General features: G+C 36.6%; 1 protein-coding gene across 4 annotated transcripts in view; it reads left to right on the top strand.

Moving 5' to 3' along the window:
- The window catches only part of LOC110158640 (kinesin-like protein KIF13B), a 46,041-nt gene that overhangs the window by 4,069 nt on the left and 18,619 nt on the right, over positions 1-23,353 (top strand). For all 4 annotated transcript variants that reach the window (XM_055149116.1, XM_020923190.2, XM_055149115.1 and 1 more), the window contains exons 6-26: positions 3,288-3,300; positions 3,375-3,435; positions 4,103-4,195; positions 5,788-5,968; positions 6,779-6,866; positions 6,977-7,108; positions 10,096-10,208; positions 12,422-12,527; positions 13,214-13,426; positions 13,886-13,996; positions 14,083-14,217; positions 15,402-15,529; positions 15,713-15,799; positions 16,028-16,215; positions 16,876-17,101; positions 17,660-17,822; positions 19,115-19,261; positions 19,608-19,757; positions 21,033-21,155; positions 21,974-22,147; positions 22,548-22,705. In XM_055149116.1, the coding sequence (XP_055005091.1) occupies positions 3,288-3,300; positions 3,375-3,435; positions 4,103-4,195; positions 5,788-5,968; positions 6,779-6,866; positions 6,977-7,108; positions 10,096-10,208; positions 12,422-12,527; positions 13,214-13,426; positions 13,886-13,996; positions 14,083-14,217; positions 15,402-15,529; positions 15,713-15,799; positions 16,028-16,215; positions 16,876-17,101; positions 17,660-17,822; positions 19,115-19,261; positions 19,608-19,757; positions 21,033-21,155; positions 21,974-22,147; positions 22,548-22,705 (2,790 nt within the window). The remainder of the gene's footprint in view (positions 1-3,287; positions 3,301-3,374; positions 3,436-4,102; positions 4,196-5,787; positions 5,969-6,778; positions 6,867-6,976; positions 7,109-10,095; positions 10,209-12,421; positions 12,528-13,213; positions 13,427-13,885; positions 13,997-14,082; positions 14,218-15,401; positions 15,530-15,712; positions 15,800-16,027; positions 16,216-16,875; positions 17,102-17,659; positions 17,823-19,114; positions 19,262-19,607; positions 19,758-21,032; positions 21,156-21,973; positions 22,148-22,547; positions 22,706-23,353) is intronic.

Here is a 23,353-nt window from a genome sequence, read left to right as displayed (position 1 = left end):
CAGCTTTTGAAGTCAACATATATCTGCTGTGTGCTGTCTGCATTTTAAAATGAAAGCAATTATCAGGATTTGCATGTTAGCAGGCTAGTTGTTGTTAGTAGTACTGTGATGGAAAAACTTCATTCTGGTCTCTGAAAGTTGTGAAAAGCGCTTATAAACTCATTGTGGTGAATAATTAGGATGCTTGGGATGCATAAGGTAAGTGAGGAATAACTTTAAGCCTTTTAAAATGAACTAGCTCTGTTTTGCACACTTTTTAAATTGGGTAGATTGCCTTTAATCCCAATTTACCAATTTAAAATATTTTTGGACAATAATGAGTGTACTCGGTGAGCCATATATATGTGTGTGATGGTATTTGGTCTATGCTCTGGCTTATTTCACAATTCTCTCTTGCCCACTCTTATTTTAGCCTGGTAAAGGTCAGCCATGTTCACCCTTGGCTGTTTTATTTGTTAGATCTTTAGTAGAGATAGACAGAGATATCGGTCTATATATTGGGCCAATATTTTTTTATAGGATATCAGCCTTAAATTTCCAGCATAAGCCAATATGTTTAGTCATTTTGTTTTAGTTTATATTAACACTAAAATTTTGTGGTAAAAAAAGGTTGTGGGTCAGGTTGTATTAAAATACATACTACTTAGAAAATAATAAAAACATATCGGCCAATCTCTAATTTTTACAAACAATGTGGGTTCCTTTATGTAAATCAATGAAAGCAGTCACAGCTTACACTAAACTTGTATATGATAAATAATATGAGATTTTTGTACAGTTTGTATTTTTTGTAAGTCCTCACAATGCCTGCTGGATTAGCCCACGGTGGTGTTAATATGCATCCCGGCTGGAGGCTGTCCGTCACTCCAGGTTTCTCATTTCAATAAGGCTTTATCGTTATAGCCTTCACAAGTTAGAAATAACCAATTAGATCTACTTTTATAACTTCAACTTTTAACCTTCACAAAAAATACAAATATATTTTTTCTTCATTTTTTTTTTTTACCATCACTTTCTACCTATGTTTTGTTGCCAGATCTAACAACCACATAAAATGAAATTCCATTAGTCTGCTATGTTAAATCACCAAAGTCTGGAGTTTGGTAATTTTCTATTTATGTTTATTTCTTTCTACATTTGATATACATATAGAAGACTTTAAATATATGAAATAAGATGGAATTAGCAAAGAAAAAAGTTAAATACTACTAAATATTTTTCAACAAAGCAAAAGGTGTTTAATTTGAGGACTTTGAGTAATTAGTAGTAGTAGTAGTTATTTAACTTGTTTTTTTTCTTTGCTACATAATTAGTAGTAAACCTATAGAAAAAATAAAAATAAATGAACAAGAGGGTGAGTCCAAACATTTGACTGGTATCGTCATTTACTGTGCCATCATGTTTCGATATTAATCACCATTTTTGCTTAGATCTTTTCATTATTGTTTTTATTTATTTTTGGATAACCCCTTGAGAAGCATCATTTCCTTTTCTTTGCTGTGTCCTCTTGAAATCTTGACCAACTCCTGATGACCATTTCCATTGCCATACTTTTGACTTTCTGAAGTATTTTCTTATCCAGACTTGATAAGATTTGTGTGTGTTCAAAGCCTGATAAATATTAGCTTTAGTGACTCCTCAGATCTGTCCAGTTATCTTAGGAATGTCCTCTGGGTCTGGGACAGGGCAGGAGTTAAAGCTGCTCTTTCATGAAGGCCAGCGTTCACACAGGGAGCCCTTGTTTTATTACTGCCCCCATGTGTGACTAAATTTACTTTTTTTCATTCCCCAAATTACTATTTCTGCTTGAGCGGAGACTGTGTGTTTTCTCATGCTGAGGAGCTGCAGTGTGAATGGGCCTCCCCAAAGTGTAATTAAAAAGCCTGAGAGAGCAAACAGTTTGGGCAAAAGCAGGAGTTATTTGCGATTTCCATATGAACAATGAATCTATAGTTGGCTTGAGTTGTTCTTATTGGCATTGTTGTATTTTATAGTGTGTTGGCAGTGGCACAATACCTGGCTTTCTATACAATGAAGCAGTTAAGTTTTAATGCAGTAGTTACTTTTCTGGCTCTTCAACTCTTTAGCATTGAAACAAATGAGCAGAAGTTTACAAGTCTAAACATACATACAGCATTAGGAAGGATAGCTAAATCTCTCAATACGCTATTTATTTATTGCTCAGTCAGTGTTTTGTGTTTTTGCTTTGTTTGTATTGTTGACAGGGTACTCATGGAAAAAGAAGCTCTGGGTCTCTCACTGGGCTCCTATATAAATAAATATAAATTAATGGAATGAAAAATAAACTTTCTAAATTCAAGTGTTAAAGATTCACTACGTAACTTTTTGGTTGGGGGGTCCCTCCCCTGCTTTTTTTATGGATATGTCATTGCTCTGCCTAAAATGTTCCACAGTATGACATTAAACAGCTCTACTTCACATTTTCAGTTAAAGGTGGTTTTGTAGCTCAAAAACTCCTAGAAAAACAGACATTCTTATGGTGAGCGTGATTGCCTCCCCGCAGATCAGACCTGTAACTAGGTCTGGTTTGGTCTCCATGATAAAAAATAAAGCTGTAATACCATACTGTGAAACATACCAGACAAAGCAATAACATCTCCATGGTTTAAAGCATTTGACGGCCCCTCCACCAGAAAAGTTACACAATGCACCTTTTAACAATTATTGTATAATGTGACCTGTATAATTACAATAAGCAATTTGCTGAAGATTCTTGACTTCCTTACTTTACTGTCATAAGTTTAAAAAGTTTTAATAGCCCACAGTGATGTAGTATTATTATGACTCTTTGATTTTGTGGATTTTAATTTGTAGTTGATAAAAAAAAATACACACATATACATTTTTGTTTGTTCTTCTTTTAGTGCTAGTGATTTTACTGTAGGGTGTGAAGTGTCCCTGATGTTGCTAGGAGACAGTTTCTTAGAGCGACTCAAGGTCAAATTCGCTCCATTCAAATTGAATCTAAAAAGGGGAATAAGAAGCTCCTGATTTTGTGAGGGTTGTTATCATTAAAACACAACAGTCACTGCAGAGCCAAAACCTAATCTCTGCTGCATTGTTGCACAACATTTGTAATTTGTTTATCTGTTTATTCAGTTGATTACAATATAATTATTATTCTATTAATTCTGTTACAAATGTTTGAATAGTAATGCATTTTTGGGTTGGGTCAAAACTAAGATATAACACAATTTTTACATCATTTATAATAATTAAATCAATACTTATTTAGTTTATAATGTATTTTTTCTCTTTTCTTTCAGTAACCAGCCAAAAGTAAGTATTGTAATTACGTATTTACAACATGTTTTTTGAAACACTTAACTCATAAATTGTCTTTTCATTTGCAGGTTTTTGCCTATGATCACTGCTTCTGGTCCATGGATGATGCTCAGAAAGACAAGTTTGCAGGTGGTTATCTGAAAGCACTTTGGTTTGTTTCTATTTTAGTTTGGTCCTTCAGAGCTCTGTGTCATTTCTTAGACCTATCTTCTTGCTGGACATTTCCTGATATTGTGAACTATTTATGGATTTTGTGAATAAGCCGCTTGCATGGTGGGATTCAGGGGCCTATTTTACACTATTTTCTAATCTATGTTATAATGTTATATATCCACTGTGTTTTTAAAGTCCTTACACCCTTTATAGAATAATTTGGATTATTTTAGACCTGGAATTGGTAATCTCTATTGAACAAAGGGTAAAAGGTAGCTGTTAACTTGAAAACTACTTCTTCCTGACATCACAGGTGGAACAGTGCATTTTGAGTTTACTTTTAATAATCAAGGATTACTAAAACGTGTGAATGAAGCAAAACACGACTGGTATGGTTTTTTAGGATATAATAACATGTCTTAAAGTTCACAAGAATCAGTTTCAAGTAACATAGGACCTTTAAGGACCGAACTTCACTGCAAATGAATACCGGTAATTACATTTTGGCTACCGCAACAACCACATAATTTAGACACTGGGTAGATTAATTAGTTACAGGAAGTATACTTCTTTAGTGCCGTCTGTGATTAAAAAAAGCAAGTCCAAGTTATTTAGTTCATTAAAGTTTCTGTGCTTTGTCCAGGTCAAGAAGTGGTGTTCCAGTGCCTTGGGGAGAGTCTGCTCAACAACGCTTTCATGGGTTATAACGCCTGCATCTTTGCTTATGGACAAACAGGTATCACATTAAGAAACAGTGAGCATACACATACATACATACAGTAAGTGTGCATGTATTTTTGTGCAATAAAAACATCTTTAGTGAAATGAGTAAAATAAATGTGAGACAGACAGATTTTATGCCATGTTGGCAGGCACAGCAGTAACATCGCTATGGAGACAAGTAAGCAGACTCCACCAGAAAAGTTACATAGAGCACTTTTTAAAATCAGCATAACTTGCCTCATAGAAGAGTAAACATGACACTAAAATATAAAGTAAATAAGTAAAAGTAAGTAAATATTTGTTGTTTTGTTTTAAATGTATAATTAACGTTTCTGGTGGAAGGTCCCTCCAATGCTTTTCGCCATGAAGATGTTATTGCTTTGTCTGGAATGTTTCACAGTATGGTATTAAACCTTTCTATCTTCATGGAGACCAAACCAGACAAGGTCAAGATTTGTAGGGAGGCAACCCCGCTCAAAGTCAGAATGCCTGTATTCCTATGTATATTTGAGCTGTAAACCCATCTGTAATTTAATAAATATAACGTAGAGCTGTTTACTGTCTTACTGTGGAACATTCCAGGCAGAGCAACAACATCTATAGAAACAAGTAGGTGATGGACCCCCAACCAAAAAGTTACTTAGTGCACCTTAAAATTCCATAATCCATCCAGTTGATATGATCTGCTCACATTGTGAATGACCTCCTCGCAGTGACAGGCTGATTTAGTGAATGAGAAAGATCCCCGTTGTTAATTAGACTGGAGTGATGAACTGGTGCGAGTCTCAGCAGGATGCACTGACCTTTACTGTGGCATTTTCACTAACACTCTGTCAAAACAACATAAAACACCTCAGTAACAGTGTTCTGCAGCATCAACTGGCATTTTTGTTGTGTTTAATACTGGTTTGTTTTTAAGTGGATTTGTGGATTTTTAGGTTAAATGGCAGATTTTACTTTTCAACTTGAAGTATGGTTTTGGTAGCAGTAAAAGGAGAATGTTAAATAATATAATTGTAAATACAAATTATTTATTAACTGATGTACGGTAGTCATGTCATGACATATCAGTTTAATATTGATTGCAAATATATCTGTTAAAGTACAAAGAGCATCTAAACAAAAAAGTTCCTGTTTTTGAAATTTGAAAAAACAAAACAAAAAACAAACAAAAAAAAGTAATTATAATCTTACATTGAGCATCGCTATTTTTGACTGAAGATTTTGTACTTCCTTTTAGACTTCAGATAGACTTGATTGATCCACAAGGGAAATTTTGTATGTTGACGTTATGATACTTTCTGGGGCTGGGCAGTCTACTGAATTTAAATCAAGTTTCAGAATGTCTTATTGTCAATAATATGGTTAGATAATTTTAATGGCGAGACCTATTGCCAATCCTTGGTAAGTAGAAACATGAGTTGAAGCAGAGTTCAGACATCAAATCAGAAAATGAAGAAGAAATGAATGAATGAATATTAATTTTCTTCAGATTTAATTCTTTCCAATGTTGGGATCTTTTAAACTCGCCTAGATTAGAAGCCAAAAGCATAACAGAAAATCAAATAAACCGGCTGTGACAGTTCTTTCCCCTCCTGTGTCCAGGCTCAGGGAAGTCTTTCACCATGATGGGCTCAGCGGAGCAGCCTGGTCTGATACCTCGTCTCTGCAGTGCTCTGTTCAACCGCATCAACCTGGAGCTCAGGGAGGGAGAGAGCTTCACTGTGGAGGTGTCCTACATGGAGATCTACAACGAGAAAGTCCGCGACCTCCTGGACCCCAAAGGGTACTGATGAGACTGAGTCAAAGCTAGGGCTGCAAATTATCACAACTGAATCACAATCTTAATTTCGATGGTCACAATTAGCACATCGCAAGAACTGCAGTTTTTAAAGTTATTTGTAATAGTAGTAGTTTAGATCTCTACAAACATGTTCTTGGATTAGTTTACCTGTTCAGATTTCAGTCCTCTTTCAAATGTTCAAGTTTCTGGATGCCATTAAATGTGAAATTTGAACAGAGTTGGTAACTATTAAAACATAAATATCCAATTATATTGCATTTGCAATGTTTGTCTGAAAAAAATCACAATTTGATATTTTATCCAAATCAGTTCAGTCCTTGTCAAAACTGGTGTTCGTTTAATCTTTCGTCTTTGTCTTTATTAGGGACACAAGAGACAACATAGGGCTCATAGCTTGAGTGAAAATAATAATTCAATTCAGAAATTCAGTACATAGACTCCAACTAATGCTGGCACTTAAAGCTACTTATAAAGCAACTGTTGATCTTTTGCTTAAAAATACCAAGTACAACAAAAGATTGCTACTATTATTAGCACCTCTTGCAGTCATGTAAGTATCAAAAGTATCTCTTCAACAACCCTCCACCAACTGGAAAGTCCCCAAAACCCTGTAGTGAATTACACCACCACAAAATCCTCAAGGTCAGACATTGTAGCAATGCTTGTTTATTTTTAGCATAACAATGTCCATAGCTCTGCACATTGAAATAAGAAAATATAAACTTAAAACTGGGGCTTGGAACTATGTACTGGGTATGTATGAGATGTAAAACTTTTTTGTCTCTCTTTTAGAGGTCGACAGACACTGAGAGTGAGGGAGCACAAGGTGTTTGGACCTTATGTGGATGGACTTTCACGCCTGGCTGTATCAAGCTATAAGGTATTGTGCATGTGTTTACTTCAATATAACCATTCTTATTGTATAACGTTGCCCTGGGAACCATATTATTACACTTTAAGTTATTTGTTATATGTATGTTGTTTAATCAGGATATCGAGTCTTTGATGGAGGGGAATAAATCTCGAACGGTGGCAGCAACGAATATGAACGAGGAGAGCAGCCGATCTCATGCAGTGTTCAACATCATCCTCACACACACACTTTGCGACCTTAAGTCTGGGGTAAAATGAAAAAAAAAATAATAATAATAATAAATTTGAGATTATTTTATATTTGATCTAATGAATTATTTACAATAATCTAAACTAGACAGATCGTCACAAATTGTCTATTTTGGTAATACTTTATAGAGAAACTTTAAAGGTGCACAGTGTAACTTTTATGGAGATGATCTGCAGATGGTCTTAAAAATCATTCATTCTTACTGTGAGTGGGGTTGCCTCTCCACAAATCTAACCTGGGTCATTCCACACCATTTCACCAAATTTCCAGAAAATCTCATGCATCATGTTTTTTAAAAATTTTGAAAAAATTACCAGCTGGTCCCTTACTATCATGTACCAACCCTGTGACGTTTTAGTGATTTTCGATCATTACTTTTCAAGTTACAACTCATTTTATGAGGGGAGTATGTGTGAATTTACAGGCCCAAAATTGTTTAATTTTTTTCTCTGCCGTTTTGACAGGTTGATATCTCCATAAGTATTACACATAGAGGCTATGTGTGAGGGTCCTGTTAAAAACAAGAAAATGCAACATGGTCCGATTTTCTCATGTAATTTATGGCATGTGGGTAGTGATAAAAAAATTTTTTAATAATTTTTGTTTGGTACCATATGAAAGGTCTTTTTCTGATCTTTCAAACATGTATTTTATGAAGCTCCTTGAATTTTTAATTGTATCTTGAACATTCACATTTGACACAATGACACAAGTATACAGTGACCATGTACTATATTTTATTCCAGCAGCTAAAGCTCCTAAACATGAAGAATGAACAAGAATGAATCAGCAGGATGTGTTACAAGTTATCTAAAAACCCAGAACACAGAACATATATGTCTTATTCATCATCAGTATTGGTAGGCACATCCTCATAAACCTGCAGTCAGTCCCGAAGCTCTGGGATTGTCTGGCCGAGGTCACGGCAGCATGGACAGTCCCCACAAGCTTGACAGAATTCTCCTCAACTTGTGGAGGCTTTTTCATCCCTGGTGGACTGGTTTTAGATGGTTCAGTTGACCATGCTGACTGGGGTGTGGCCTTGTAAGTTGAATCAGGCGCTTCGTCATCTGTGCACCTCATTAATTTCTTGGGAGTAGGCTCTTGGTCCCATGGTGATCCAAACATGTACTGGCTCTCTTAAAATATATAACAAAAAAAAACTTCAAAACAAATGTGCATTTGGAACTATATAGGTACACCCCAGAATAAAGATGAATATGATATTTTTATATGCGATAAACTCCCTCAAATCCTGAAATTTCCCTTAAATGGACAGCCTTAACACTTTCCATTTAAGGCTCCATAAAACTTTCTTTACCTGCTCAGGTGATCCAAACATGACAGGGAACTGTTTCCTCACTACTTCGCTGCTTCCGGATATTTGAGTTCGTTGCGCATCTAAATCTGTTGTAACGTTTTGCATAGTGTTGAACATCAATGTGCCGACCACAACTAAGAGAAGACAATATCATATTGTTGAACGTGACTTGATTGTTTCTTTAATATGAGAATAATCTACAGCTGTTTTCTTGGATGTCAGATACCTTGTCAGATCAAAATTATTATCAAACCATTTGCTTCTGTCTTTAAATGTTTAGTGACGTTAGCTGCTGGATTAAAACATAGTACATGATCGCTGTATACTTGTGTCATTGTGTCTTGCACTGTGACTGAAACCTCAAAAACACGAATGTTCAAGATACAATTAAAAATTGAAGGAGCCTCATAAAATACATATGCTTGATACCATATGAAAGGTTTTTTTCTGGTCTTTCAAAGAAAAATTATTCCAGATTTTTTCATCACTACCCACATGCCATAAATTACATGTGAAAATCGGACCATGTTGCATTTTCTTGTTATTAGCAGGACTCTCACACATAACCTATTTCAAATTTTCAACATTTGGTGATTTCTTTTAACAGTCCTAGTAAAAATCTTGATTCTCAAAAAAAATTAAGGGTCTCCTACACCTACAAGTAGGTTTAAAAATGGGCTAAAAATGGTACGCCATGGAAATTAATTAGTTATTTTTCATTTTTAAATTCATATAAAATGACAATGAGATACCAAATTTTCAATAGTTGTTATTTGAACACAGAGTGGAGGACTACAAGCCTACAAAATTTCAGCCCCCTATGTGTCATACTTACAGAGATATCAACCTGTGAAAACGGCCAAGAAAAAATTATGCGATTTTGGGCCGGTAAATTGACACATACTCCCCTCATAAAATGAGCTGTAACTTGAAAAGTAATGATCGAAAATCACAAAAACTTTACAGGGTTGGTACATGATAATAAGGGACTGTTTAGTATTTTTTTCAAAATTTTTTTAGATCAAAGTGCGTGGGCCATTTGGTGAAATGGCGTGGAATGACCCACTTGTAATTTGTCTTGCAAGTCCCCATGAAGATTCTTAAAGTTTTAGTCTTACTGTAGAACATTGGAGACAAGCAGGTGACGGACCCTCTAGTTACACAGTGCACTTTTACCTTACTTTGCTAAATAAAAGTGTATGCCTAGAATGTTCCACATTATGACATTAAATGCATCTATCTCGCATGTATATATAAAAAAAAGTTTTAAAATACAATACATCAATTAAAATGGCAATGTAGGGCTGTGAAATCAATAGAAATTTTAATCCTGATTACAGTTCCAGCTCCAATCAGATACAAAAATGGTAATATTGAAAAAAAAAAACTTTCTGAATGATGTGTTGATGTGTGGGTGCATGCTCTGCCCCTCTAAAGCTTGATCAGAAATTAACTTACCTAAGCTACAATATCTTTTAAAACATGAATTACACAGCATAAAAGATAAGAAGTCTATTCCTCTTCTAAACTTAAATAATTGTTTCAAATCATAATGATTTCCAATTCTGACACAATTTTTATAACGAATTGAGAAGTCTGATTATATTATATACAGTGTTTTATTGTTCAAAGCCGGTATTATTTATTTTGGTTTAATTTGTGTAGACAAGTGGAGAGAAAGTCAGTAAGCTGAGTCTGGTGGATCTGGCCGGCAGTGAGCGGGCGGCAAAAACTGGAGCAGCTGGAGAGAGACTGAAAGAAGGAAGTAACATAAACAAGTAAGTAAACCAAACCTGTAGATCTATTCACAAATGCTATAGTTAACATTGAAAATTACATAATAGATGGACAAAGTTATGAATAAGTCACCAAGGCTTAAAAAAGCTTTAAGAAAAGTTAATTTACAAATCGGTGAAGTTAACATTATGGGCACTATCTTGCGCCCGATCTTATGTGCAGCAAAGTCTGCAGTCCTAATGCTGCGATGTCGGATTTCCTCACATCCTCTGACCCTTTCTGTCATCAGCTCCATTTAATTTTATGACCAAATTTATTCACATTGTGCCACTTTGGTTAGTATATAAAGTTAGTCGCCAGTAGGGAGGCTATCATCAGAACTGTAGAAAACTGCACAGAGCCATGAAACAGCCAGTTTGACAGGGATCAGTGTCTGCATTCACTGACAGCTCAGGGCTGTGACAACAGAGCAGAGCAGAGTCATGTCTCGTATGTGCTGCTCTCTTGGCAGTGGTGAGTAGAGCTTTGTACAGTGGCTCGAGATGTATAGTGCACATGATCAATGTTCTGTACAGACCTGTGCATCCTGCTCTGTGCGCCCATGGCGCATATCTGTCACCGAAGCAAATGCAGGTCATGCAGTCATCCTCCCTGTGTGTTAATGGTTTAATCCATGTCTATGCACAAAGATGTAAAATCAGAAACATATATATGACAATAAATGTATAAATGTGTGGGGCCAAATGCAGTGGACACCTGTGAGATGAGAATGAGAACTGTCAGCAGTAGCAGCAGTGGAAATTTTGTGGCGGGAGTGGATGCGACCAGGGAGAGAGTAGCGCTCAGCGGGTCTCCGGGATGGAGAGCGTATGAGATAGACACTGGTCTGCTGTGTAATGGGAGGCAAAGGAACGCAGAGAAAACTAAAAAGGTTGACATGTGTGCATACATGGGCTTATAGCGGTGTGCGTGTGTGAGAGGGGTATATGTGTGCGCAGAGTGTTCGGAACACAAACCCAGTCATGGCCCATCCAAAATTCTATATTCCTGGTGCCTCTACTGGTGCTTTTGTGTGTCGTGGGGCTCTGGAGCTGTTTTATTGTACCCATATCTAACTTTTCCCCACACTCCGCTTTGGTGCCTCATAATAAGACAAAGAATGCAGACATTACCCACACTGGCAGTGCTTTTAAATGCAATAGCGGTCATAGATTGGTTGAAATGTTATCACCATATATGTACTTGTACTGTCCGTACAGCAGTGAAATACATCTCAACCTGGACACGCCCCCTCGTTAACAATAATGCTAAGATCGGGGGTAAGATAGGGCCCTATGACTGTTGTCGTTTTGGTCACAATAATAACATTAAGGCTTCACCAACTTTCTGTTGCCATCTATTTAAATTAAATTGTGATATTGTGGCGTTGACAGAAAAAAATCTGCTTAGTGAATTTGTGCTGAGAGACATTCAACCCTGTGCCAATTTTTGTTTCATTTCAACAGTTCTGTGATTCCCGGATATAAATATTTCATGCCAAGAAATCTCCTGCAAACTTACACAGAAATCTTGTCTGTTTAAAGGGATGATCTATGTTATAATGTTTTTTCCTTATCACAAACATACCTGGAGTTGTGCTTTGTTTCATTCACATATGTTTAACACACAAACCCTGCATATTTAGGCTGAGTTCTTCAGAAACAGAAAAGACACCACCATGTGATGTGTGGTAATACAATGTGTGTTTTTAAATTTCTTACACCTTTACTTATTCAGCTCTGTAATTGCTAATCTGTACTAAACTAAAGGTAAAAGGTAGTTAAAGGTAGTCTGTTAACTTGAATTACTGCTTCATGACATCACAAGGTGGAACAGAACATTTTGAATTTAGGAGATATATACAGACTAATAATGTTTTGAGTTATTCAAACATGTGTGAATGAAACAAAACACAACTCCAGGTATGTTTTTGATGAGGTAACAACATTATAATATGGCTTAAGAGTCTATTGTATCTAATATAGGACCTTTAAAGGTACAGATTATTTGCCCATGAGATTAAAATAATATAAAAAAAACACAAACTTTCACTTCTTTTCCAATCTAAAAGGAGTAAAATAAAGGTACTAAGAACAAAATGACTGTTGTGTATAAGGACACTTGATATCTTGTAACATAGTGTTCCTCTCTCTCTCTCTTCTTTGTCTCTCTCTGTCTCTCTCTTTCTCTTTGATAATAACTTCTCCTGCCATAGATCGCTCAGTACTTTGGGTTTGGTTATCTCGGCCTTGGCTGATCAGGGAGCTGGAAAAAACAAGTTTGTTCCCTACAGAGACTCTGTGCTCACCTGGCTGCTCAAGGTACACTGCAAAACTTTGATAACGTCATGATGTATTTAACAAAAATGCACCTCTCGGAGGTTATCTGTTGTCTCTATTCACATGATGTTCAGGCAGCTCTTGGCTACATAATGATTCATTAAAAGCCACTTCTGAGAAATTTTACTTTTTCTGAAATGTGTAACTTGGTCTGGTTTGGTCTCTATGAAAGTGCTTTACAGAGCACTATTCAGTCCCTCCACACTCTCTGGGGGTAAGATATTATTGTAACCTCAGCTGCCCTGGGACAGACTGATGGAAGTGAGGCTTCCAATCTGCACCATTGGCCCTCCAACCACCACCATCATTCATACCCTCTATTTTTATACTAATCAATATGGATGAAGTGTATTGCCTAAGAATACAGCAACAGGTCCGGCCTTGCTTAGCTTCTGAGGCAAGCTTTGACAAACCGTTATGGTCACAAACATTCTGGACAAAGCAGTAACATCTCCATGAAGAAAAGCATTTGATGGACCCTGCACCAGAAAAGTTACACAAAATACCTTTAAATATAAATATTTATGCCACACCTTTGAACTGTCACTAGGGTCTCTCTAGTAAAATCAATAAGCAAATACCATTAACATCTGGCTTAGTAATAAGAAGCTGTATAAATTCATACTAGATAAATAGCATATTTGTGTATGTATGTGTGCCCTACACAGGACAGTCTGGGAGGTAATAGCCGCACTGCGATGGTAGCTACAGTGAGTCCTGCTGCCGATAATTACGATGAGACTCTGTCCACACTGAGGTACGCAGACAGAGCCAAAAGCATCGTGAACCACGCTGTCGTCAACGAAGACCCCAATGCTAGGATTATCCGCGAGCTCAGGGAGGAGGTGGAGAAGCTCAGAGAACAGCTCACAGAGGCTGAGGTACAGAGTAATAATTAATTAACCAACCGTTCATTAACCAACAGCATTCATCAATCTTTATTTATATAATTTTTCATCAAGTCAAATAAAAATGGCATAGGTACTAATATGACTCATAATGTCAAAAATAATTGGGGCTATAACAACGGATGAATGAATTTTTTTGTGCAATCGTTTTTGTCTGTAACTGTAGAAAAGCAAACATTGTAAATAAGGAATGTACTTTTATAATTTAGGGTTAAATGAAATACAGTTGCAGTGATGTGTAAACTCTCAGCTTTTGGTCACCTCTTAAAGGCAATATAAAAGTACTAAGTGCATGAATCATGAGAAAATTGAATGTGTGGCCTTATATTATAAGGATTTTTAAAGCATGTGTGTCTTTTTTTTCAGTCCTATAGATACATGTATTTTGAAAAGCTTTAATAAAAAACTAATCACATATTTTTATATCTTCAGTCCATGAAGGCTCCAGAGCTGAAAGAGCGTCTGGAGGAGTCTGAGAAACTGATACAGGAGATGACTGTGTCCTGGGAGGAGAAGCTTCGCAAAACTGAGGAAATTGCTCAGGTACTGATCATACTGGTGTAATATATTGATTGTATTATGCTACTGTATATATGCTAGGTTAAATAATGTAATATTTTGTGGTGCAGGAGCGTCAGAAGCAGCTGGAGAGCCTGGGCATCTCTCTACAGTCCTCGGGTATCAGAGTGGTTGACGACAAGTGCTTCCTGGTCAATCTCAACGCCGACCCCGCCCTCAACGAACTGCTCGTTTACTACCTCAAGGTACAACACACGATTAGGCACATCTCATGTACATTAAAGATCCTATATTTTGTAAAATTATTCTTGTGAGCTTTAAGCCATGTTAGAATGTTGTTACCTCCTCAAAAACATACCTGGAGTTGTGTTCTGTTTCATTCATGCATGTTTGAGTAATCCTTTTCCTATTATTAGTCTATCTTCATATAAAATTCAAAATGCTCCTTTTCACCTTGATGAAGCGCAACTTTTCTCTATCTTTTACTTTTTGTTGAGTAGAGATAGGCAATCCCAGGGCTGAAATTATCCAAATGATTCCAGTGAAGGTGTATGGAGTTTAAAAACACAAAAAAACATGACATCACAAGTTGAACAGTATTGTCACTTTGAGAGGAGAACTCGGACTACATTTACATTGAAACAAATCCGTGTATCACCGTATTGGGAACGATCTGTGTCCAGACACGTCATTTCTGTCCGCAAACCATCCCTATCCACACAGTTTTGAGCATATTTGTTTATGTTTTACAGAAAGGAAATTTAAAACTGCATGGCTAATTTGCATAAACTAAGCACTCAAAAAACAGCTTGCTATTGTGCGCTGATACAGTTCAGCTTCTGTCAGACTAAACAACATGACTCAGTGGATTATATGTGTTCTTTCTGTGACAGAGGGGTGTTCAGCTAATGGTGAGTCTGTTCTGTGCTTCCATCGTGTTGGAGATGGTTCATGTTAAACTTTTCAGAGATTATACATCTGCAGGTCATACGCATAGACCGTATATATGAATAGACATATATTTTAGCCTCTTAGTGTTTTGGCAGAGAATTATTTCGTGGCGCATAGACCTACATCAGCGTACCACTGTATCAGCATATTCAGGCGTCCACACAGATGAATGACTCAAATGAATTTCTTGGAGCTAGCCGCACCAGATCGTTCCATCTCTGGAGCCATTTTCAATCGGACGATGTGGATGAACACTGCATCCGCAACGAAAACGACTTGAATATTTACTAGTGTGGACGAGGCCTCAGTTTGTGTGTTAAACATGTGTGAATTCAACAAAACACAACTCCTGGTATGTTTTTATGAAGAAACAACATTATAATATAAATCAGAAAATAGCATAATATGATCTCTTTAAGTTACAGTTTATTTTCACTAACTATTTTAATCATATTTCTGATGCTGCCTGTTTTCCCAGGATCACACTCGGGTGGGCTCTGCTAACTCTCAGGACATCCAGCTCTGTGGAATGGCCATTCAGTCTGAACACTGTGTCATTGACATCAATGACAGCACTGTAGTACTAACTCCTCATCGGAATGCTCGGTAAGAATCTGCTACTTTCATCATTGCTCATTTATCTTGAGTGTCGTCACAATATTTAAAAGGAATTATACTCAATACCAGTTTTGATACATGGCTTATTACAAAACGTTTCATAGTAGTTCAACCAAAAATCAAGACCATTGTTAAACTAATCAGTCTTCCTTTTTTTTTTTGTCTCTGCAGCACCTGTGTGAATGGCTCTGTAGTGACAAGTCCAGTGCAGCTGCATCATGGAGACCGAATCCTGTGGGGCAACAACCACTTCTTTAGGTTTGTCTCTCTTTTATTCTGCTGTTTGTAGTGTTTCATATGACCAAAATTAGTAAAGTTTATTTTATGTAATATCCATACAACAAGAAATTGTTGTATGGATATTATTCTGAATATAACTATTCAGAATAGTTATAACACATCATATATTTTATCACTTGTGCTACCTTGTTTTGTTTTCTTCCTGTTTCTCACACAACCTTCCTCTCTGTGACATTGACCACACAGGATCAACCTGCCCAAACACAAGGGGCAGAGCGCCGCCGAGGGGGAGGAGAGCTCCGCCCCTAAAGCCGGTCTAAGCGTGGACCGCCTAGATGTGGACCACGACTCCTTCAGTGACGTCTCCAGCGAACGCAGCTTCAGCTATGAGTCTGCCCAGGCTGAGGTCATGATGAAGGCCATGGGCAGCAATGGTCAGCCTCTTCATCATCATTATTGCACCATTTAGTTTTTTACTTACATTTTTCTTTTATTCAAAATTTCCACGGTATCTTTTTAGAGACTATGCTCATATTCCAAATTTCTGCAGTTGTATCCAGTAACAGAAATTTGCATATAACATCAGCCCTAACATATTGTCCATTGCTAATTTCCACAATGCAAAGATGAGAAGGTGTGAAAGTGTGTATTATGTTTTTAGTTTCACAAAGCTCTTTTGATTTTGGAATTATAAAACATGGTGCTACCAGTTCCTTTTTAATTGATGAATGACATGTATTGTAATTACATTGGCCCGTTGTCAGTGTTTAATTAAGTTCTTCAGAACTTTTTTATATATTTATTCTAAATTTTTTCTTGTTATTAAAACAATACATTGGAATCTATACTCAAGCTTAATTCAAAACACATCTTGATGAGTCTAATATTTACTATTTGACTCAAAAAAATAAGAGGGTGTTTTGCACTGTTGTGACCTTTTGCAATTCCTATTTCCTCTTTTTTATTATTTTTTTTATTTACCAGTGTTGTCAAAAGAGACACAGACTGCAAAAGGTTCCACCAGGGCAAATCCCCGCATAGTCACATTGGACATTATGTACACACCTCATAATAAAGTCCTGTGTTTTTATCAGACCCGTTGCAGTCAGTGTTGCAGACTTTGGAGCGGCAGCATGAAGAGGAGAAGCGCTGTGCTCTGGAGAGACAGAGGCTGATGTACGAACAGGAGCTACAGCAGCTCAGGCAGAGACTCAACCCAGAGAAGCCCTCCCTCCTAGATCCGGGAAGTCCCACCAGTGTTACAACTAGTACTACAACCACTAGCCCGGAGAGACGGACACGCCGCTGGAGTGAGGACAGGTGACACAATTTTCATTCATCTTTGGTTGTACAATAAAACCATAAAGTAAACCAGTGATTCAAGGTCTAATGCAGAGGACAGATTTCTCTATAGAAAATATATATACTTATAGGGCCTATATTACGCAAAATTGAGCTTTACAACATTTTATAATGTTACTTCATCAAAAACATAGCTGGAGTGTTTTGTTTCATTCACACATACTTGAGTAATCTTGGATTATTAGTCTGCATTTGTCTACATCTCCAAAGCTCAAAATGCTCTGTTCTACCTTGTTATGCGATGAAGCTATAATTTTCAAGTTAACAGCTACCTTTTACCTTTAGTTCAGTAGAGATTGGTAGTTCCAGGGCTGAAATTATCTAAATGATTCTAGTGAAGGTGTATGGAGCTCTTCCTGTTTTACCATGACATCATCATGTAAAACAAAGTGTTTTCTGTTTGAGAGAAGAACTCTGCCTAAATATGCAGGGTTTGTTAAATGTGTGAATGAATGAGGTACCAACATTATAACATAGATCAGGAAATAGCATTATATGGACATATTGCATTTTCAGAGAGGCGATGATGACCAGGAGCCTGCGTCGTCTCAAAGAGCAGATTGTGAGGGCGAATCTTCTGGCTCAGGAGGCTGGGTTCATTGCAGAAGAACTGAACAAGAGAACAGAGTACCTGGTCACTCTGCAGATACCCGCAGCCAATCTGGACGCAAACAGAAAGGTACGAGATCACATGTTTTCCCCATTAGTAGGCCTGTCGCTATAACAAATTTTGGAGTGTGATATTGCTGAACTAAATATAGATGATAAATGATAATATTAAACCTAGCTAACACTGACACAATAACAATAAAGCAGATCTATCTGTTTTTAATTGTATAATATTGTGAAAAATTATGAGGTACAAAAAATAAAGAGCAGAATGAAATGTTTTGGTAATTTAACTTTTTACGTGTTAAATGTTGTCATATAGTAAAAAAAATTAACCAAAACACTTCGAGTAGTACACAATAAAAGTACACAAGATGAATATTGACCCCAAAGATTCAAAGTTTCTTCAAATGTGTCTAAATCACAACATGACAAAACCAGGGCTTATAGGGGCATTATGTTGCTTTTCTGGTATATGATCCACCACCTGCTTGTCCCTATGACAGGTTTATGTTATGTTTTGCCAGCAGTGTTTCTCAGTGTTGAGATTAAATTTATTCATTTAATGTCTGGTGGTATAAGCTGTTTGTTTCCATAGAGATTTAATGCCAAACTTGAAACATTCTTGGCAAAGCAATAACATCGCCTTGCAGACAGACAGTTGGTAAACAAGCCAGTAGAAAGTTACATAGTAGACATTTTTAAAGGTCCTATATTATACAAAATTGACTCTTGTGAGCGTTTAGCTATGTTATAATGTTGTTACTTCTTCAGAAACATACCCGGAGTTGTGTTTTGCTCTTTGTGATCTTGTGATGCAGTAGTTTTCAAGTCAATAGCTATCTTTTGACTTTTATTCAGTAGGGATAGGAAATTCCAAGGCTGAAATGAACCAAATGATTCTAGTGAAAGGTGTATGGAGTTTAAAACACAGTGGAGCACTTCCTGCATGACATCTTAAGGTGGAACAGCATGTTTGAGAGAAGAGAGAAGAATGTTTGTATGTTAAATGTGTGAATTAAACAAAACACAACTACAGGTATGTTTTTGATGAGGAAACAGCATTATAACATACATCAGGAAATAGTGAAATAGGGGATCTTTAATTAGAACTTAATTTGCAAAAACCAAGAAACAGTTGGGTGAGCAGAGCATCCTATAAATTTCTGTAATAAGTGACGTCATTCCTTACAAACAAATTTATCAACATGTACAAGTGTAATATTAACAAAAAAAAAACAAAAACATGCAAATCATTATAGTTGTATATCTCCAGTATTTATATTATTCACACTAGATGGCAACAACTTCTGGTACCATGCATTTTTGTCAGGTATTAATTCCTATTCTGTATATTCTTAGCGTGATGCTGTGTTGAGCGAGCCGGCCATCCAGGTGCGTCGTAAAGGCAAAGGGAAGCAGATCTGGGCCTTGGAGAAGATGGAGAACAGACTGGTGGACATGAGGGAGCTGTACCAGGAGTGGAAGGACTTTGATGAAGACAACCCCGTCAGTTAAACCCTGATGCAAATATCTTTTAGTTTTGAGTTTAATTTTGTATATTATTTAGAACAATATTTCTAACAACACTCATTGAAGAATGAGTATTAATACCTTTTACTGTCTTTGTCTACTCTGCTCTCAAAAAGAAAAAAAATATATTGTTGTTGTTGAAAGAGCGTGACTGTCCCTACAGACAGTTGTTTCTTTGTCATGATTCAACATTGGACAAAGATGTTGAATCATAAGAGGGCAGTTCTAACAGTTCACTTTCAAACATGTTTTTCAGTCATGGTTCAAAATCATGTACAGGCCCTTTAATCTAATCTAATTTAAGTATCTTGTGTCTTCTCAGGTGATGCGGTCATATTTCAAACGCGCTGATCCGTTCTTCGATGAGCAGGAGAACCACAGTCTGATCGGAGTCGCCAACGTGTTTCTGGCCAGTCTGTTTTATGATGTGAAGCTACAGTATGCAGTGCCCATCATCAACCAGAAGGGGGAGGTAAACTGGCACTTGTCTATCATAGGAACTGATTTACTGTTGCCTTCTTTTCTGCTGCCATTTTTTAAGAAATCTGAACAATACATTTGAAGAACAAGATAATATTTTCATGATTAAACTGGAAACACTGTACTGAAATTAATTTCTTGATAAATGAAAAGCAATAACTGACCTTTCAAAATGTTGGGGAAAAAAAAACAAGTACAATAAATTCTAAACAATGTTGCACCATCACCACTTAAAGGGCCCATATTACGCTATTTTCTGATTTATGTTACAATGTTACTTCATCACAAACACACCAGTGTTGTGCTCTCTTTCATTCAAATACAAACCGTGTGTTCTTTATGCTGTGTTCTTCTCTCAACACTCTGTTCCACCTTGTGATGTCATGTGGTAATACAGGAATTGCCAATCTCTACTGAACTAAAAGTACTACAACTACTTGACATTACAAGGTAGAACAGAGCATTCTGAGCTTTGGAGATGTAGACTAATAATAAAGGATTACTCAAACATGAATGAAACAAAACACTACTCCAGGTATGTTTTGAGGAGATAACAACATTCTAACGTGGCTTAAAACTCACAAAAGTCCATTTTGTGCAATATAGGATCTTTAAGAGATTTGTTAAGCTTTTCTCTGTGTGCACCATTAGAACATACAGAGCCATAAGTCACTATGACGGCAGACTCCCCAAACTCAGCTCTACCTTTGCACAGACTTCTCAGACAAAGCTCCCAGACAGGCTTAAACTCTTCTCTAACCCGAGGGGTTTCTCTTCTGTTACAAAAGTCCTTTTAGAGAGTCAACTCTGTCAGCACTCATTTTGTATTTACATGTGTTGAATTGTAATGTAAGCCTATGTGATATTTTTATTTGCTGCATGTCAAATTTTTATTCAAAACTGTGGGAGAATGCATGGTTTGAAATTGTAAATGGGTGAATATTTGAATGTATTTTAATTGTGTTTGTTAACCTGCCTGGGGACTGCAGATGGAAACCAGCTTTAGCTAAATCTAGTGTAAAGCATCTCTTCCTTTATGAGCTTAATGCATTTCTAAAGCGACTTTGAGCATCTGGAAAAGCGTATATAAGATAAATGTATTATTAGCATTATTACTGAAACAAAGAAAAAAAGAATGAAAAAAAGAAAATTAAAGACGAGAGACTAGTCTTCATTAAGTTTTTAGACTACGAAATGGTGGTGCAGAATAATGCTATTAGTCCTGTGTTTGACACATTTAACTCTGTATTTTCTTGTTATGCTTCAGGTGGCTGGTCGGTTGCATGTGGAGGTGTGGAGAGGCACTGAAAGCTCAGAGGACAGCTCATCTCTTGTGGACTCTCTGAGCTGCACAGATGGAGAGACACAAGAACGCAGACTCTACTGTGTGGTGAGGAGGAGATAATGATAATAATCATAATGCTCTTTTAGTGTTTATCCTGTGAGACATAGGCTGTGTTCACACTTTGATCCCTTTTTAGTCCTGAATAATGATATAGATCTGATTTGGTGTAGGTTTATTACAACTTTAGTTCTCGGTCTATTCACTATTAAAGGTGTAACTGCATTGTGTAACTTTGTCTGGAATGTTTCACAGTATGATATTAAACCTTTCTATCTTCATGGAATCCAAACCAGACCAAATTACTGGTCACAAGGCAACCCAGCTCACAGTCAGAATGCCTGTTTTTATGCAATTGAATACATGTAAGGTAGAGCTGTATAATGTCATACTGTGGAACATTCCAGGCAATGACATACCCAAAGAAACAAGCAGGTGACAGACCCCCAACCAAAAAGTTACTTAGCACCTTTAAGTCCCAATTTTGATGCAAGTGTGAGATAATGGGCAGATTGAAACTGAAGAGCTTTTGATCTGAAGATATTTAGAAATGGGTTATTGTTAATTTTACTTTAATATAAATATAATTTCTTGATCCTTCCCTTCATGAAGCAAAAAACAATGTAAACTTTGATGTTATTTTTAGTTTTAGCTTGAATAATGAATACTTATTGGATTCAGCTACACTAATACGGTTTTTGCCAGTAGACAGAGGAGCATAACAAGAGACTAAAATTGCTGACAAATTGTTTTTTTTATTTATTTTCCAAGTTAAACCTGAAATATTGTTTAATTAATATTGTAAACTATAGCCCTTTGCACCTACATCCCAGCATCATTCAGTATTTCTTTGTTGCTTATTTCAGGTGAAGCTTCTGCAGGCCACAGGACTCCCTCGGCATCTGTCCAACTTTGTGTTCTGTCAGTATCACTTCTGGGGTCAGGAGGAGCCTGTGTTTGTGGCCCCTGAGATGGACTCCCCCTCTTCCCCCTCCTCCTCCCGGGACCCCCAGTGCACTGTGGTTTTTGACAGTGCCAAGGTCAGAACACGAGCAATTAATTTAACAAGAAAGTTTGTTTAGTCCTGTTTTAGCTTGATTGTTTATAGTTTGTTTATCCCTGAAAATACAGTTTGCTTGTTTATCTATTTATCTATTTATTCATTCATTCATTCATAAAAAACTGATTTATATTACATAATTTTTGTATATTTCTTTATCTGCCTTGACATTCTATATTTTAAAACATTTTATATATTAGACTCAACAATGTTTAATGTGTTAAAAGGACACAGTCTAAAAACCTTATGTCATGTAATATTAGCAGTATTATTGAGAAAATCATTGTACTCTGTTTCATCACTGTATAATCACTGTATTACTTACATTCAGTTTGTCAAGAATCCAAGGATGTGATTGTTTTCTCTTGGTGTATTTTTAGGAGCTGGTGGTCTCTGTATCAGAAGACTTCGTGGAGTACCTGTCTGAAGGAGCCGTGGCGATAGAGGTGTACGGTCACAAACAGGCCAATCACCGCAGGAACCTGGCTCTGTGGGACCTGGGCGTCATCCAGGCCAAGACTCGATCTCTGAGGGAGAGGTACGAGGAGAGTGCACATTAAATTAGCCTAAAAATAATAATTTTTAAACAGTCATGTGCTACCAAATGTTAAAATCAAGGTAAAGCAAGTTCAAATTGGAGGTGGATCCTTGTCATTTTTGAAAAGTGACTTTGTTCCAGCTTTTGAGGGCAGAACCTGAGCCCATCAAATTATTGAGTTGTTTTTGTAATTTTTGTAATTGATTCAGAATCAGAATGTTCATTAATAGCCCCACAAACAATTTGATGCAATTTGCTTTTGGTACAGCAAGGAAGCTCATATTACAAACAGACAAAATATTAAACAAAATTGTGTTTTCAGTCCAGAGTTTGATTGAGTATCCTTGTGGCTAGGCCTGTCAAGATAATTACTCATGGGTACTTTTTCTTTGCACTAGCGATGAACTTTGTTATTTTTTTCTCTTTTGTGATTTAGATTGAACTTTAAAGGGCTGGATGAATCACTGTGACTCATTACAACTAACTACTAAATTTTTCATTCTGCTATTTATTTATTGCTTTTTACTATTTCTTTATTTATTGAGAGATTTAGATTTATTATTTATGATTTTTTTTAAATCCATTTTACATAGTACATGAATACTTTTTTGAGGATAATTCTACTTAAGGGTTGTTTGTCAGTGGCAG

The sequence above is a fragment of the Boleophthalmus pectinirostris genome, unplaced genomic scaffold, assembly GCF_026225935.1.
Source record: "Boleophthalmus pectinirostris isolate CB_2022bp ecotype Guang Dong unplaced genomic scaffold, ASM2622593v1 HiC_scaffold_13, whole genome shotgun sequence".
NCBI classification, from domain to species: domain Eukaryota; kingdom Metazoa; phylum Chordata; class Actinopteri; order Gobiiformes; family Gobiidae; genus Boleophthalmus; species Boleophthalmus pectinirostris.
This window is presented reverse-complemented; position numbering and strand designations above follow the sequence as displayed.